Source organism: Lagenorhynchus albirostris, chromosome 6 (assembly GCF_949774975.1).
Source record: "Lagenorhynchus albirostris chromosome 6, mLagAlb1.1, whole genome shotgun sequence".
In the NCBI taxonomy this organism is placed as follows: Eukaryota; Metazoa; Chordata; class Mammalia; order Artiodactyla; family Delphinidae; genus Lagenorhynchus; species Lagenorhynchus albirostris.
The window spans coordinates 830811-845840 of record NC_083100.1 but is presented as its reverse complement, the minus strand read 5'-3'; the positions used below and the strand labels follow the sequence as shown (position 1 = coordinate 845840).

The 15030-nt window shown below is 57.9% G+C and overlaps 1 protein-coding gene across 1 annotated transcript in view; it reads left to right on the top strand.

Moving 5' to 3' along the window:
- Positions 1-12247: 12247 nt before the first annotated feature.
- Positions 12248-15030, top strand: part of CROCC2 (ciliary rootlet coiled-coil, rootletin family member 2) — a 71992-nt gene continuing 69209 nt past the window's right edge. Inside the window, 1 exon segment of the mRNA XM_060151567.1 lies at positions 12248-12325. Within this exon segment, the coding sequence (XP_060007550.1) occupies positions 12248-12325 (78 nt within the window).

Here is a 15030-nt window from a genome sequence, read left to right as displayed (position 1 = left end):
TCTCTTATGTGATGTATTCCCAGGTGTCTGGGGTTTTGTTTTATGTATAAATTTATTTATTTTTGGCGGCATTGGGTCCTCGCTGCTGCGCGTGGGCTTTCCCCAGCTGCCCACGAGGGGGGGCTACTCCTCATCGTGGTGCGCGGGCTTCTCAGTGCGGTGGCCTCTCCCGTTGCGGAGCACAGGCTCCGGACGCGCAGGCTCAGCGGCCATGGCTCACAGGCCCAGCCGCTCCGCAGCATGTGGGATCTTCCCGGACCGGGGCACGAACCCGTGTCCCCTGCATCGGCAGGCGGACTCTCAACCACTGCACCACCAGGGAAGCCCTGTAAATGGTATTTTTAAAATTTCATTTCCAAAAGTGATTCTTAATATATAGATTTATAGCTAACTCTTCTCTATAAGCAAACCTAGTAGTTTCTTTGTAGAGTCCTTGCGAATTTCTATGCAATCAAGTCGTCTATGAATAACAACATTTTCACTCCTTCTTTTCCAGTGTTCATATCTTTTCATCATTTTTTCCTACCTCGTTGCACAGGTGAGGACCCTGTACCAGGTGGCTCCCGATGGGCAGCTCGGAGCACACGGTCCGCTGGGGTCTCGCAGGCAGGGCCTCGTTCTCTGCCAGGGCCGCGCATCATGGTAGACACTGTGCTGAGCAGTGAGGCTGCAGATGACGTGGTCCTGCTCCACCACTTCCACGACCACGTTAGGGTTTCCAGAGATGCCACGCACTGCCCACTCTCCCCGGGTCCCACCAGCACCTGCACCTGCACCTGCTGGAGAGCCCAGCTGGGCTCTGACCCCACTCGGAACCCACAACCTTCCGAGTCACTTACCCTCCGCACTTTGGGATGAATATGTCTAACAAGGCGTCCAGTGAGCTGCTAGCTAATGCTCCCAGGTCTTCTTCGCAGGATGTAATCAAAACGGTGAACCAGAGTGACGTTCTACAGGATGTCCCAATGATAAAGGCCCATCAGGCTTATGTTGTGGCACAGAGCACGAGGATGAACCTGGGGCAAGATCGCGAACTTACGTTGTTGCCTCTTCCAAGTGAATGCAAACTGTTTCCGATCCTCCTCTCTAAAGGGGGTTGAAGAGAATGCGTTTCCCAGATCAGTAGTCACCTAGCACGTCCCAGAGGCTGTGCTGTCTGTTCTACTAAAGAAACCACAAAGTACAGCACCTGGGTTGCAGGGTACGACTTGGTTCGGTTTATGTAATCCACTGCCAGTCACCACAATCCCACTGAGTTTTAAATTTATTTTTTAAGACACATTTTTAGAGCAGGTTTAGGTTCTTAGCAAAATTGAGAGGAAGGGTCAGAAATTTCCCATACACCCCCTACCCCTACCGGTATGTAGTCTTCCCCACTGTCAACACCCCCGACCAGCATGTTATATTTGCTGGAATTAGTGAGCCTACACTGACGTGTCAGAATCATCTAAGGTTTAGAGTTTACAGTAGGATTCACTCTGGGTGCTGTACATTCTATGGGTCTGGACAAATGTATAATGACATGTGTCCACCATTATAGTATCATACAGAGCATTTTCACTGCCCTAAAGTCCCCTGTGCCCCACCCATTCATCCCTACCCCTACCGCAAACCCTGGCAATCACTGATCTTTTTGCTGTCTCCATAGTTCTGCCTTTTCCAGGATGTCATAGAGGTGGAAGCATACAGTATGTAGCCTTTTTCAGATTGGCTTCTTTCACTTAATAATATGCATTTAAGCTTCCTCCACGTGTTTTCATGGCTTGATAGCTCATTTCTTTTGAAGTCTGAATAATATTCCATTGCCTGGATGGACCACCGTCTATTCATCCACTCGCCTACTGAAGGACATCTCAGTTGCTTCCAGGTTTTGGTAACTATGAGTGAGGTTGCTATGAACATCTGCAGGCAGGTTTTTGTGTAGACGTAAGTTTTCAGCTGCTTTGGTTAAATACTAAGGGGTATGATTGCTAGATCATATGGTGAGAGTATGTTTAGTTGTACAAGAAACCACCACATTGTCTTCACAAGAGGCTGCACCGTGTTGCATTCCCACCAGCAACGAATGAGCGTTCCTGTTGCTCCGCATCCTCGCCAGCATGGTGTTGTCAGAGTTCCGCATTTTGGCCATGCTAATGGGGGTATAGCGGCACCTCACATTAACTCGTATTTCCCCTGATGACCTATGATGTGGAGCATCTTTTCAGATGCTCATTTTCCATCTGCATATCTTCTTTGGTGAGCTGTCTGTTAAGGCCATTGGCCCATTTTTTGGTCGGGTTGTTTCTTTTCTTGTTGTTGAGTTTTAAGGGTTCTTTGCATATTTCAGATGACAGTCCTTTATCAGGTGTGTGTTTTGCAAATGTTTTCTCCCGTTATGTGACTTGTCTTCTCATTCTCTTGATATTGTCTTTCACAGAGTGAAGATTTTTAATTTCAGTGACATCCAGCTTATCCACTGCTTTTTTCATGCCTTTGGCGTTGTATCAAAAAGTCAATACCATACCCAAGGTTATTTGGGTTTTCTCCCGTGTTACCTTCTAGGAGATTTATAGTTTTATGCTTTACATTTTGCTGTCTGGTCTATTTTGAGCTCATTTTTGTTAAGGGTGTAAAGTCTGTGTCTAGACTCATTTTTGTCACGTGGCTGTCCAGTGATTCCAGCGCCATTTGTGGAAGAGACCACCTTGGCGCCATTGTATTGCCTTTGCTCCTCTGTCAAAGGTCAGTTGACTACATATATGGGTCTCTTTCTGGGCTCCCTACTCTGTTCCATTGATGTATGTGTCTAGTCTCTTGCCGTCCTGATTACTGTAGCTTTAGAGTAAATCTTGAAGTCTGATAGAGTCGGTCCTCCGACTTTGTTCTTCTACTTTAATATTGTGTTGCCTTCTGGGTCTTTTTTCTTTCCATATAAACATTACATCAATTTGTTGATATCCACAAAATAAATTGCTGGGGTTGGGATTGCAGTGAATCTATAGACCAAGTTGGGAAGAGCTGACATCCTGACATACTGAGTCTTCTATCCATGAAGATGAAATATCTCTCCATTTAGTATTATCTTCTTTGATTTTGTTCATCAGAGTTACGTAGTTTTTCCCTAATAGGTTTTGTATATATTTTGTTGGACTTCTATCTAAGCATTTCATGTTGGCCCACCTGTTGCTGAGGTCGCCGTGGTGAGTCACAGTTTTGAAGGTGGCTCTAAGCCCTGGCACTGCACTAGCACACAGTATGTTTTGCTGGACAATTTTGGCCATGGGAGTAGGTGGTTTTAAAGGCTTCCCCTTGGCCTTTCCTACCATTGTGGCTCTTACTCCTGCTAAGTACAGCCATCCATCCTGATATACCTCAAACAGCAAGGAAATGACCACAGGGTGGGCCTGGACACTTTGCACCCGTTACAAATCAGATTGGACCAAGATAATGTCTTCTGCAACCTCCCCTGACTCATGGCGGGGGGTGGGGGGGGTGGGCATCATGGCATTTTTTTGTCTCCTTGTATGAGTGTCAACTCTGGTCCTGAGTCCCACAGCCTTCAGAGAAACTCGCATGTCCTCTCCATGGCCACAGGTCTTTCTGGAGGAGGTTCAGGGAGGTGGCTCCCACGTGGACTTGCTCAGGGTTTGCAGGCCCTTCTCAGGACCCCGGGGTGTGGGCTGTGGCTCAGAATCTGAGGAGTAACGTCATTGAGAGGCAAAGAGAGTGAAGAGTAGAAAATGCCTGTCACCACCTGAGCCTGGAGCTGGAACCAGCTGGGGAAAGTCTCCTTGGGACCGCCCGGCCCGGCTGGGAAGCCTCGCCCTGCCGTCGCCTCCAGCACCTGCCCAGCCGTCTGCCTCGGCCCCTCTGTCTCTATGGGACTCTGACCTGCAGGGAGGAGGCGCTGCTGCAGAGGAGCTGGGGTCTCTCCTTCCTGACCCTGACCCTCGGGCATGGGGCCCTGTCTGCACCTTCACTCCACTGTCTGTGATTCGATGACTCTTACATTCCTCCAGCTTCACTTTCCCAAGAATCTCACAATTCTCCCGAATTTGCCCAGGAGACCTGGCGACACTTCGTGTACCCAAAGCGCCAAGGGGCTCTGAGCCTAGAGGAAGGCCCAGCTCCACGCCCGACGGGCCCCACTAGGTACCTGCCCCCCGCTCGGGCGTAGCCCTGTGTCCGGGGAGCGCTCCTCGCTTGGCTCCTGGAGCCCCTCCCCCCGACCAGGGGCACTGAGGTGCCTGAGGCTGGCGTCCACTCTCCCTCCTGTGTGGTCTCCTCTCCCTTGCCGTGCGTGTCCATCATCGCCCTTTGCTGACACCCCTGCTCCTGCGGCCCCAGGACCAGGCCCATCTGCCCTCCGACGTCTCAGGCACCTCGTACCCAGCAAGCTCAGCGTGCGTCTCCAGTCTGCCCCCAGAGGGTTCTCCCACCCCCGGCTCCCATCTCGAGGTCACCCTGCTTCCGCCCAGTTAGTCCTGAATCTGCTCCCCCTCCCTGCGTGCACACCTCCACCCATAGCCACCCCTCCTCAGCCCCACGCCGCTCCTCCCCGGGCCGCCCAGCCACGGCCCTGAGCCTCCAGAGCCTGCCCACCCCAGAGGAAGGAATCCGGCCCCAGCGCGCGCCTCTGGGTCATCCGTCTCCGGACTTCCATGCTTGCAGGGCTCTCTTCCTACCCTGGCCGGACGGCAGGCCCCGCCTGGCTGAGCCCTGACCCCTCCTGTGGCGCACTGGTCCCCTGCCAGTTCCTCGCTGCCCGCCCCCCCCGGCCCCTCTGCACACGCTCCCCCCCGCGCTCTGCCCCTGCCCGCTGCCCTCCCGCGCTTTCCCAGACCTCAGCTCTGATCGGAGCCCTGATGAGCCAGGCCACGTCCTTTCCCCTGCAGCCCCTGGACGGGTGGTAAGTCCCCCAGCAGGTGGCAAGCTCCAGGCGGCTGGGGCAGTATGGGCCTCCTCAGCGTGCGCCGGGGGCACAGAGGCTGGCACGCAGCCAGCACTTGGACAATGGGTGGAGGCCCAGGAAAGCCGGATGTGAGCCCCGCCTGGGTCCGCCAGGACCCAGCCGGGAGAGTGGGGCGAGAGACGAGAGAGACGGGGCCCAGGGCGCAGGGGAAGCAGGCGCCCACCCCAGCCGGCCAGGTAGCATTAGACCACGGGGGAGCCACGTACCTCGGGCCACAGCCGCCAGGACCACAGCCCTGGGACCCCAGCGGGGAGCGAGGGGAAGACCAGACATGCCCAGCAGCGTGGGCGGATCTGAAGAGCTCCCCGTGGGCCTTGGCGGCACTGGGCGGGCTGGCCTGCGCGTGTCTGTGTTGCTTCCATCTCTCAGTGTAACTCAGGGCAGCACGGGAGCCTGTATTTCGGGAGTTCCCAGAGGTGCCGGGAAAGGGGTCACGCGTTCCACCTGAACAGGCTTGTGAAATGAGTCCTGGGAGCACAATGGCAGCCCCCGCGAGGGCTCGGCACAGGTGAGGGACGATCCAGGTGGCGAGGGGTTTGCCCCCGGAAGGACACAGGTGGCAGTCCTGCCCTGGGTGCCCTCCAGAGCAGCGTCAGACGGAGGAGAGGACTCTGGCCTCGGCGTGGCCTCGCTCCGCCCTGTCTCCTCGGTTCCCAGCCCATTTGGGGCACATCCCATGTCGCCCACTGTCCCCCATTACTGGACTTCAGACTCGTGCACAGTGATGCCCCTGGGGCTGGAGCCCCTGGATTCCCAGTGATTTCCTGGGAAAGCATTTCCCCCGGGTTACGGGACGTGAGCCCTGACAGCCAGGATCTGTCCCACTGCTGGTCCCCGTGGCCCAGGGGCTGTCCTCCTGACCACCCATCACCACCCCGCGGGCCTGCTACCTGCTAGGAGGGGCCCGGGGGCTGAGGGGAGGCAGGCTGCCCCTGGGGAGGCGGCCACCCAGCCTGCTGCCTTTTCTCACAGGGACCCAGCTCTCAGCGTGTGCCCAGCTCTGACGTAAACACGCAGGGAACCTGCAGGACCAGGTGTGGAAGCGGGTGATGGGACAATCGACCCCCAGGTTGGTGGAGAAGCCTGGGGAGGCACTCGGGTCGGTTCCTGCGCAAGATGCAAGGTGCATGTGTGCTGTCGGGGGGCAGGGGGCGCAGGCAGGGTCTGTCTGTCCAATGAGGGCTGCGGGGGGGAGCCCTGAGGAGGTGAGCTGTCCAGGCGTTTGTGAACACCCGGGCCACCCAAAGAGAAGCAGGCATGTGGCCAAGCAGCATGGTCACCGGGAAGGTAACCCCCCCACCAAGTGGGGAGCAGACAGCTGAGCCATGAAGCTTTCCAAGCGGAAGGAAGGCAGGGGTCGCCACAGCCCAGGACGGGGCGGGCAGGGGTCTATGGGGAGAGGAGGGTCCCGAGGGCCTCGGCACAGGGCTGGGGAGGAGGGGGCTGAGAAAGGGGCCCAGGGAGCAGCCACACGGTCATCTGGCGTCACGCAGAGTGACCCAGCTCTGTCGCACAGGCCCAGTCAGTCAGCCCAGGGCCAGACCGGAGTCACTCCCGCCCTCCCCTAGAACATGGCATCTATCTCACAGCCCGGACTGAAGAAGCTACTAGGGCTCATCGAAGCTGCCAGGTGGGGGAGAAGAATTTGATCCCCAGGTGGTGCCGGCAGATTTGAGTTGTTTTTGTTTTTCTTTTTGAGATGTTTTTATTGTGACGAAAAAACATAGCATAAAATTTACCATCTTAACAATTTTTAAGTGTAAATTCAATGACATTAAAAATATTTACGGGCTTCCCTGGTGGCGCAGTGGTTGAGAGTCCGCCTGCCGATGCAGGGGACAAGGGTTCGTGCCCCAGTCCAGGAGGATCCCACATGCCACGGAGCGGCTGGGCCCGTGAGCCATGGCCGCTGAGCCTGCGCGTCCGGAGCCTGTGCTCCGCAGTGGGAGAGGCCACAGCAGTGAGAGGCCCGCGTACCGCAAAAAAAAAAAAAAAAAAAAGTCACATCGTGCCACCAAGTTCACCATCCATCTCCAGAACTCTCCTTCTTCCCAAACTGACACTCGGCCCCCTTTAAACACTCCCTCCCCATCCCCCTCCCCCAGCCCCTGGTAAACACCATACTTTCTGTCTCTATGAATTTGACTGCTTTAGAGACCGCATACGGGTGCGATCGGCGCGTTTGTCTTTTTGTGGCTGGCTTATTTCACTCAGCACAGTGTCTTCAAGGTTCATGCGTGCTGTAGCCTGTGTCAGTGCTGCACCCCTTCTGGCCGAGTAATGTCCCATTGTATGCGCAGAACACATTTGCTTATCCATGCATCTATCAGCGAACACTTGGCTGTTGTGAAGTACGCTGCTATGAACACGAGGGTACAAATATCTCTCTGAGACCCTGCTGTCAACTCTTTTGGGTTTGTACCCAGAAGTGGAATTGCTGGATCACGTGGTAATTCTATGTTTAATTTTTTGAGGACGCACCGTACTATTTTCTATAGTGGCTACACCATTTTTATTCCCACCAACAATGCACAAGGATTTTGATTTCTCCACATCCTTGCCAATACTTGTGATTTTCTGGGGCTTTTTGTTTGTTTGGTTGGTTGGTTGGTTTCTTTTTGGCTGCGCAGCACGGCCTGTGGGATCTTAGTTCCCCGACCAGGGATCGAAACTGGGCCCTCGGAGTCCTAACCACTGGACTGCCAGGGAAGTCTGTTCTGGGGTTTTTTGATAGTGGCCATCCTAATGGGTGTGAGGTGATATCTCACTGTGGTTTTGATTTGCATTTCCATAACGATTAGTGATGTTGAGCATCTTTTCATGGACTTATTGGCATTTATATGTCTTCTTTAGAGAGCTGTTGGTTCAAGGCCTTTGCCCATTTTAAAATTGAGTTGTTTGGAGTTTGCTGTTGTTGAGTTGTAGGAGTTCTTTATATATTCTGGACATAATTCCGATATCAGATATATGATTTGCAAATATTTTCTCCCATTCTGAGGGTTGCCTTTTCACTCTCTCTATAGCTTCTTTGATGCACAGAAGTTTTCAATTTATCCAGTCTATTATTTTTGGTTTTGTTGTTGCTTGTGCTTTTGGTATCATATCCAAGAAATCATTGCCAAATCCAAGGCCGTGAAGATCCCCCTGTGTCCCAGCTCTGACGATGAGGATCCCCGTGTCTCAGCTCTGACGATGAGGATCCCCCGTGTCTCAGCTCTGACGGTGAGGATCCCCCTGTGTCTCAGCTCTGACGATGAGGATCCCCCGTGTCTCAGCTCTGACGGTGAGGATCCCCTGTGTCTCAGCTCTGACGATGAGGACTTTCGTGGCAGGGTTTTAATGCCCCGATAGCACCACACCTCCCAGGTGCCCCAGGCAGAGGCACCCTCCCCCGGGTTGCCGTCTTCACCGTCATGCAGAGCTTGGTGCTCCACTGTACCCACCCCGTGAGAGCAGGTGCCAGGGGCAGGGCCCATGCGTCATCCCCGCACCCCTTCCCCAGGACCGTCCCCCAGAGCCCGCCCAGGGCAGCAGTCTCGGGCACCTTCCGGTGGATGAATACAGGCTGGGTTCTGCTCCTGGTGGCCTCCCAGGACTTATCCCCTGTCTGGGATACGTCCTGAGACTTATCCCCTACCCCAAAACACCAGGGCTGATGCGCCCCCTCGTGGTCTCCGGGCAGTGGACTGGATGTTGAGAGAGGCCCCCAGAGCTGGAGAGAGAGGGAAGGCGATGAGATACCGCTCCCACAGCACACGTGCCCAGGGGCCCACTTGGGGTGACCCCAAGAGGCTGGCCGGCAGTGTCCCTAACTGTGAGCCTCCCAAGCCCCGCGTTACAGGGCCTCCGCTGCTATCTCATGGCCAGGCCTCAGGCGTGGACAGATGGCCGGGAGGCACAGACACACAGATGGCAACCAGCAGCCTGGGGCCAGCGGGCAGTGGGACAGTCAGCCTTGTCACCAGTCAGCGGTTCTGGGCAGTGCCCGAGGCTGCGCCCCAGCCAGTGGGCAGAACAGGGCTGCGTTTTGGTGCCACAGCAGAATTCTCAGGCTACTTCTGTCCAGCACCTGCAGGGGACACACCCCAAAGTGGCGGTGGACCCGGGTCAGCTGAGCCACAGCGGCCAGTAGGAGCCCCTCTTCTCAGGAGCTGTCGCCGGCAGCCGTCCCACCAAACCGGCTGCCAGGAGAGACGTCTGCTGGGGCTACGGGAGGCGAGGGGGCCCGGGGCACAGGGTCACAGAGGAGCATAGACAGGCACAAATGCCAGCCAGGTCCCAGGGCCGATTACGGCGAGACCTGCGCCCGGAGGCCACGGGGCTGGGACAGAGGAGCCCGCTCCTTCCCGGCCTCCCACCCTCTTCCCAGGCTGCCCTGCATGTGACCCGTCTTCGAGGACACGTCAGGGTCCCCCATCACGTCCGCAGCAGGCATCCACCCCGGCTCCGTCTGTCAGGCCGTCCAAGGGCCAGAGTGGCCTGAGCATGGGGAAGTCCACGCTTTCCTGAGAGTTTCGAGGTCCCTTCCTCTTGGGGAGGGTCTGGCTCAGGGGTGGCAAATTCTGGTGCCCCCGGGGCCGGCGAGGGGCAGAAAGAGGTGAGGCCAGCCTGGCCCTGTTTCAGCTTCCCCACTCCTCACCCAGCCCCCTGGGGCCCCCTGTCCACACGTGGGCCCGGCACGGCCAGGACTGCGGACTGTCCTGAGGGAGTTTATGGGTGACCTCTCACTGTAAACTCAGCAGGGGCTGAGGAGAACCCAGCAAGGCTCCTGCTTCGAGGAGGGAACAGTGACAAAACGCAGTGATGGCCTGACGGTGAGGGACCTTCCTGGGCACAGACGAGGGGTGGCCACGTGCTGGGCAGGGGCCGGTGGGTGAGGCCACAGCACGGCGCTCGCTGCCTGGGGGCCCTGGGCACCTTCTCCAAGCCCCAGGGGGAGGCGCTGGGTCCAGGGCGCCGGCCAGCAGAGCCCATGAGGAGGGGGTCAGGACAGCCGCAGTCCTCCCTGAGCCCACCCTGCCCGCAGGCCCATCCCACTGGGGCCCCCCATATGGTGAGCTTCTCCATCACACCCTCTCTCATTCCAGAGCCTTCCCCGGGGGCTGTGCCCAGGCCCTGGGCTGAGCCCTTCCCTGAGGGCTCTCCGGCCCACTGATGGCCCAGGACGAGAAGCCGCGAGCACGGACGCTGGGCCGTGAAGCCCTGGGTGGTGCGTAGGGGGCCCATGTGAGCCTAGGGGGGCAGGGGCATGGGGGCCAGAGAAGGGGTCTTGGAGGAGAGGGTGCTGGGGTGGGTGAGGGTAAGGCCAGAGGGCACAGGGCTGCTCTGCTCAGCCTCGAGTGTTCAAGGGGGCAGAACAGGCCGAGGCGGGTGTCCGGGTGGGGAGGGGTGGGGTACAGGCTAGACAACCCCACCCGCCACAGGGGCACCAACTTCCCTTGCGTCCGGCCGGCGGAGTCTTATTTGGACTCGTCTGAGTGACCCTCACGGGTGGTCACACCGACCTCTGCAGCCTCTCATCCCCCCACTGTCCGAGCACCCCCCTTTGAGCCCCCCAGGGAGGAACTCTCCCCAGAGGGCAGGGTCACACTCTCCCAGCCCCCGAGCCCAGCTCCCTGGGGCAGATGAGGCCCAGCCTCCGGGCAGCAGGAAGTGCCGAGCCTGTCCCTTCCCCAGCCCCCTCCCCAGCTCCCCAGGTGCTCAGTCCTCGGGGCCCACAGGGGTCCAGGGCTCCAGGAGCTAGCGGCAGCCTTGGGTACCAGGCTGGCCCCCCAGCCATGGCGGTCAGAATCTGGGCCTCTGCTTGGCGCCTCCGGAAGCCAGAAGTCGCCACTAATCCAGGGGGGCCGTGCTCAGAGGATGGCCTTGTCCCCCGTCCCCCAAACTGTCCAGTGATGCCCAGCGGGGCTGTGTCCGGCCAAGAGCCCGTCCTGTCCCTGCGTAGGGCACGCTCGTGGCTATCCTCACGGGTGGTGGGGAGGGGGTGGGGGCAGCCTGAGGACACCAGGAGGAGACAGAGGGCACGCGTTTCTTGGGGAGAGCTTCCTTTAAGCAACGGCAGCACCGTCGTACAGTTCGGCTCTGAGGAAGTGGCCTGGACCCCGTCAGTCTCGCCCCTGGCAGCCCTGGGGACAGAAACGCTGACCCACTAAGTGTCCACCCTCACTGCTGGCCCCTTCTGGCCTTGCCCGGCAGGCCACCTCTATCTCCTGAGCTGCCTCAGAAGAGCCCAGGTCTCTGGGAGTCTGGGGACCACCCCCCGTCCCCAGGGCCCCAAACTGGCCTCCTTTCATTAGACGGGCTGCCACTCCCGCTGCTGGGCCCACCTCCAGAGGCTGCCCGTTTCCAAGAGGGACTCCTGTCGGCATTAGCCCGGCTGGGAAAGGTCCAGATTTGAAGGAGGATCCCCTGAGGGGAGGGAACACTGGGGAGCCAGACTCACTGCAGAGGCCCAGGCTGGGGAGCGCAGAGCTCTGGGCCTGCAGGGACCTCTCCCATCACCACCCACAACGGGTCAGCTGCTGCCAGTGGTCTGTGTGGTTCCGGGGAGGTTCAGGTGAGAGGAAGTGAAGTAGGAAGTGCACGAGCCACGGGGCAGGCCACCTGAAGGGCTCCAGAGGGAAGTCAGGTTCCAGAGGCGCATCTGAGGGCAGGTGAGGAAGACGGGCTCTGCCCTGGTCCTGGGGCAGGTGACCTCCCCTCCGCAGGCTCTGCTCACCTGTTACACGGCATTGCACTACTGAACTCAAGCTCCTTTGCAAATGCTCAGAAAAGAGTCACAGTTTATGATTCTCCATCAGGAAGGACCCGTGGTCTGCACGCCTCCTCTACCTGGTGTGTGGCCACCAAGCACACAACTCCTCCTGGGGCAACTGCTCAGTGGAGGGCTGAGGGCCCTTCCCTGCAGGGCTGGGGGCCTGGGGGAGAGGCCAGTCGCCCGGGTGTGGTCGCTCAGGTGGAGAGCTTCACCCAGGGCCTCTCCAGGTCTCCTGGGGAACAGCTTCTGGACAACAGCGTTCCCTAGTCCGCATGGCAACGGGGCCTGCACTCCTGTTTCCAGGGAAAACCAGCCCTCAGCGTCATGGTTGCCGCAGCAACGCCTATGGGCTCAGTCAGCCACGCTGTCCTGCCAACCCAGAGAGGGCAGCTGGGCACCCAGGACAGAGGAGCCAGGTGCTGCCCAGGTGCGGGGTCGGTGCACAGAAGGAAGTCCTGGCCCTGCCAGGGTCCCAGGAGGAAACTCACCGGCAGCAGAGTCCCTGCTTTCCCTTGGGTCCTGTGCCCCAGCCCGCGATGAGTTCTGCCTCCAGCGAGCCGGGCAACGGGGACTCTGCCGAGCGGCCCCGGCTGGGGCTGGATGCTGTGATCCAGGTCAGTGGTGGGGCTGCCCTCTGGCAGCCTCCTGGGAGCAGGCCCCAAGGGCACCTTGGGAGGGAAAGGACCCTGCACAGAGAGGCCACACCTCCCCGGCTCCAAGGGACACTTTCCACGTGTTCACGTGGTCAGCACAAGCACCACATGAGCGTGTGTGCGCACACAGGCACCTTACGCACAGGTGCACGCGTACACACACACAGGTGCACGCGTACACACACACAGGTGCACACGTACACACACAGGTGCACACGTACACACACAGGCACCTTATACACAGGTGCACACGTACACACACGGGTGCACACGTACACACACGGGTGCACACAGGTGCAGACTCTGCTCGGGACAGGAGCCTGGGGAGAGACTGAACTGGGGGCCGGGGGCCTGAGCCCCAGGCCAGCCTCCCTGCTCCGTGCTGTGTGGGCTCGGGCTATCAGCGCCCCTCTCTGGGCCTCAGGCTTGCGGCCTGCACACTAGGGGTGGGGCATGGAGGACCCTCCCACCCAGACCTTCTGGGGTCTAGTTCACTACTGCCTTGGGGCCAAGTGTGGGAATCAGCGGGGGCTCCCCTGGAGAGGTGTGCGCCCATGGGGGTGGCCCGTGCCCAGTGTCTAGTCTGTGAGCTCCAGAAGTGCTGGTTCGGTTTTCCTTCATAGCACCCACCTGCATAACAAAAACAACAGCGACACCGATAATGACTGGGAATTACCCCACGCCCCTCCTCTTCACTCCCTACTCCCAGCCTGTGCCCGGCCCTGCCACCCCACTCCCTTAAGTACCCCCCGCCGGCCATCACAGCCAGACAGTCCCCACCCTGATTCACCCCTCAGGGATCCCAGCGAACCCCTGGGAACCAGCTGACTCAGAGTTGTTTATTAACGCAGTTATTAGACTCTCAGAAGTGCACTGCCTGATGGGGGGTGACGTGGCCCTGTGCAGACAGACAGGTCACGCAGAAGAGTAATTGCCGACAGTTGTCCCCGTGACTAAACAACACGGCGGAGCCGCCGCACGTGCGCGCGCGCACACACAGGTGCCCACGCAGGACAGAACACGACCGGGGCAGGATATTTGGATCAGGTGATGCAGCCAGCAGAGCTGACAAGATGGCCCTGGGTGGGGTGACTTTCTCTGTCCAGTTCCCGTGAGGTCCAGCTCTGCGAGGCCCTGGGTGCCGGTGACCATGAGGGCCGGTGGGGGGGTCAGGGGAGGGAGGGCCGCTTGCACACCAGTTTCCAAGCCAGGTACCCCGTCAGCCTGTGAGGATGCTACCACACCTTTGGGTTCCAGGAAAATAGAGGCTCGAGAGTTGAAGCAGGTTGCTATGGTTACGGGCTGGTTTGAGGGAGAAACACAGGATGGTGCCGACATCCGGCAGTGGGCATCGGTGCTTGGCAAAAGTGGCTGCCCCCCAGCTCCCGCTGCCCGTGGGAAACCGTCATCTGAAAGCCACGGGGAGCCCTGGCCGAGGTCCGCTCTGCCCGCCCAGCCAACACCTGTTGTCTTCACCACGGTGATGGAGATCGCGGTGGTTACTCCAGGGCTGAGCGGGCAGCAGGCGCCTCAAGATGCCCAGATAGGCCCGTCCGGAGGGGGAGGAGGGGGGATCCTCCAGCCCCTCCAGCTACAGACGGGGAAACCGAGGAGTCCGGGCAAGGCGTGGCTTGAGGACGGGGGCTCCTGTGGGACCAGATCTGAATGTGCTCCCCTGCCCAGAGGAGCTCCTGACACCCCACTTGCTGCAGCCGGAGCTGCTGCCCCTGTCACCCCGGCCCCGGCCCACCCTCAGAGCTGGATTCTCTGAGGGTCTGGACGCAGAGGCGGTGGAGAAGGCCAATGGGCAGGAAGATTTGTAATTCTGGGCCCAGTTCCTCTAGAAGCTTCAGGAATTTTCAGACTCTTTCTTTTGGGTTAGGTTTTGATTAACGGTATTTTTCTAAGAACTTGCCTATTATATATAAATTTTCAAATTTACTGCCCAAGGTTGTTCCCAATATCCTCTTACTGTCTTCTTGAAGTCTGAGGCTCTGAAGCAGGTAACCACCTGCCCCTGAGTGTTGAGGCGCTTGAGACCCAGGGGTCACCCAGGACCCAATCTGAGGAAGTCCCTGGCAGGCTGCAATGAGCTGGTCACCCCGAACTGACGCCTCCTTTTTCATTGCTGATACTGGTCATTGTGGATCCTCTGTACGGTATTTTGTCTTCTATTTCATTGATTTATATACTTTTTATTCCTTTGCTTTTCAGTTCTTTGGGCTGTTGTTCTAATTTTTTGAGATGCGTGCTTAGCTCACTGATTTGCAGCCTTCTTTGTTTAAAAAAATTTTTTTTACTTAAAAAACTGTGGTAAATTATATATACATAAAATTTACCATTTTCATCAGTTTTAAGTGTACAGCGCAATGGCATTAAGTACATTCACATTGTGCAGCTATAGCCACCATCCAACTCCAGAACTTTCTTCATCTTCCCCAACTGAAACTCTGCCCCCGCTAAACACGAACTCCCCCTCCCCCTCCCCCTCCCCCTCCCCCAGCCCTGGCACCCACCACCCTACTTTCTATCTCTATGAATCTGACTCCTCTAGGGACCTCATATGAGTGGAATCATACGATACTTGCCTTTTCGTGTCTGGCTTATTTCACTTAGTATTGTGTCCTAAAGGGTCATCCATGCTGTAGCCTGTGTCAGAAGGTCCT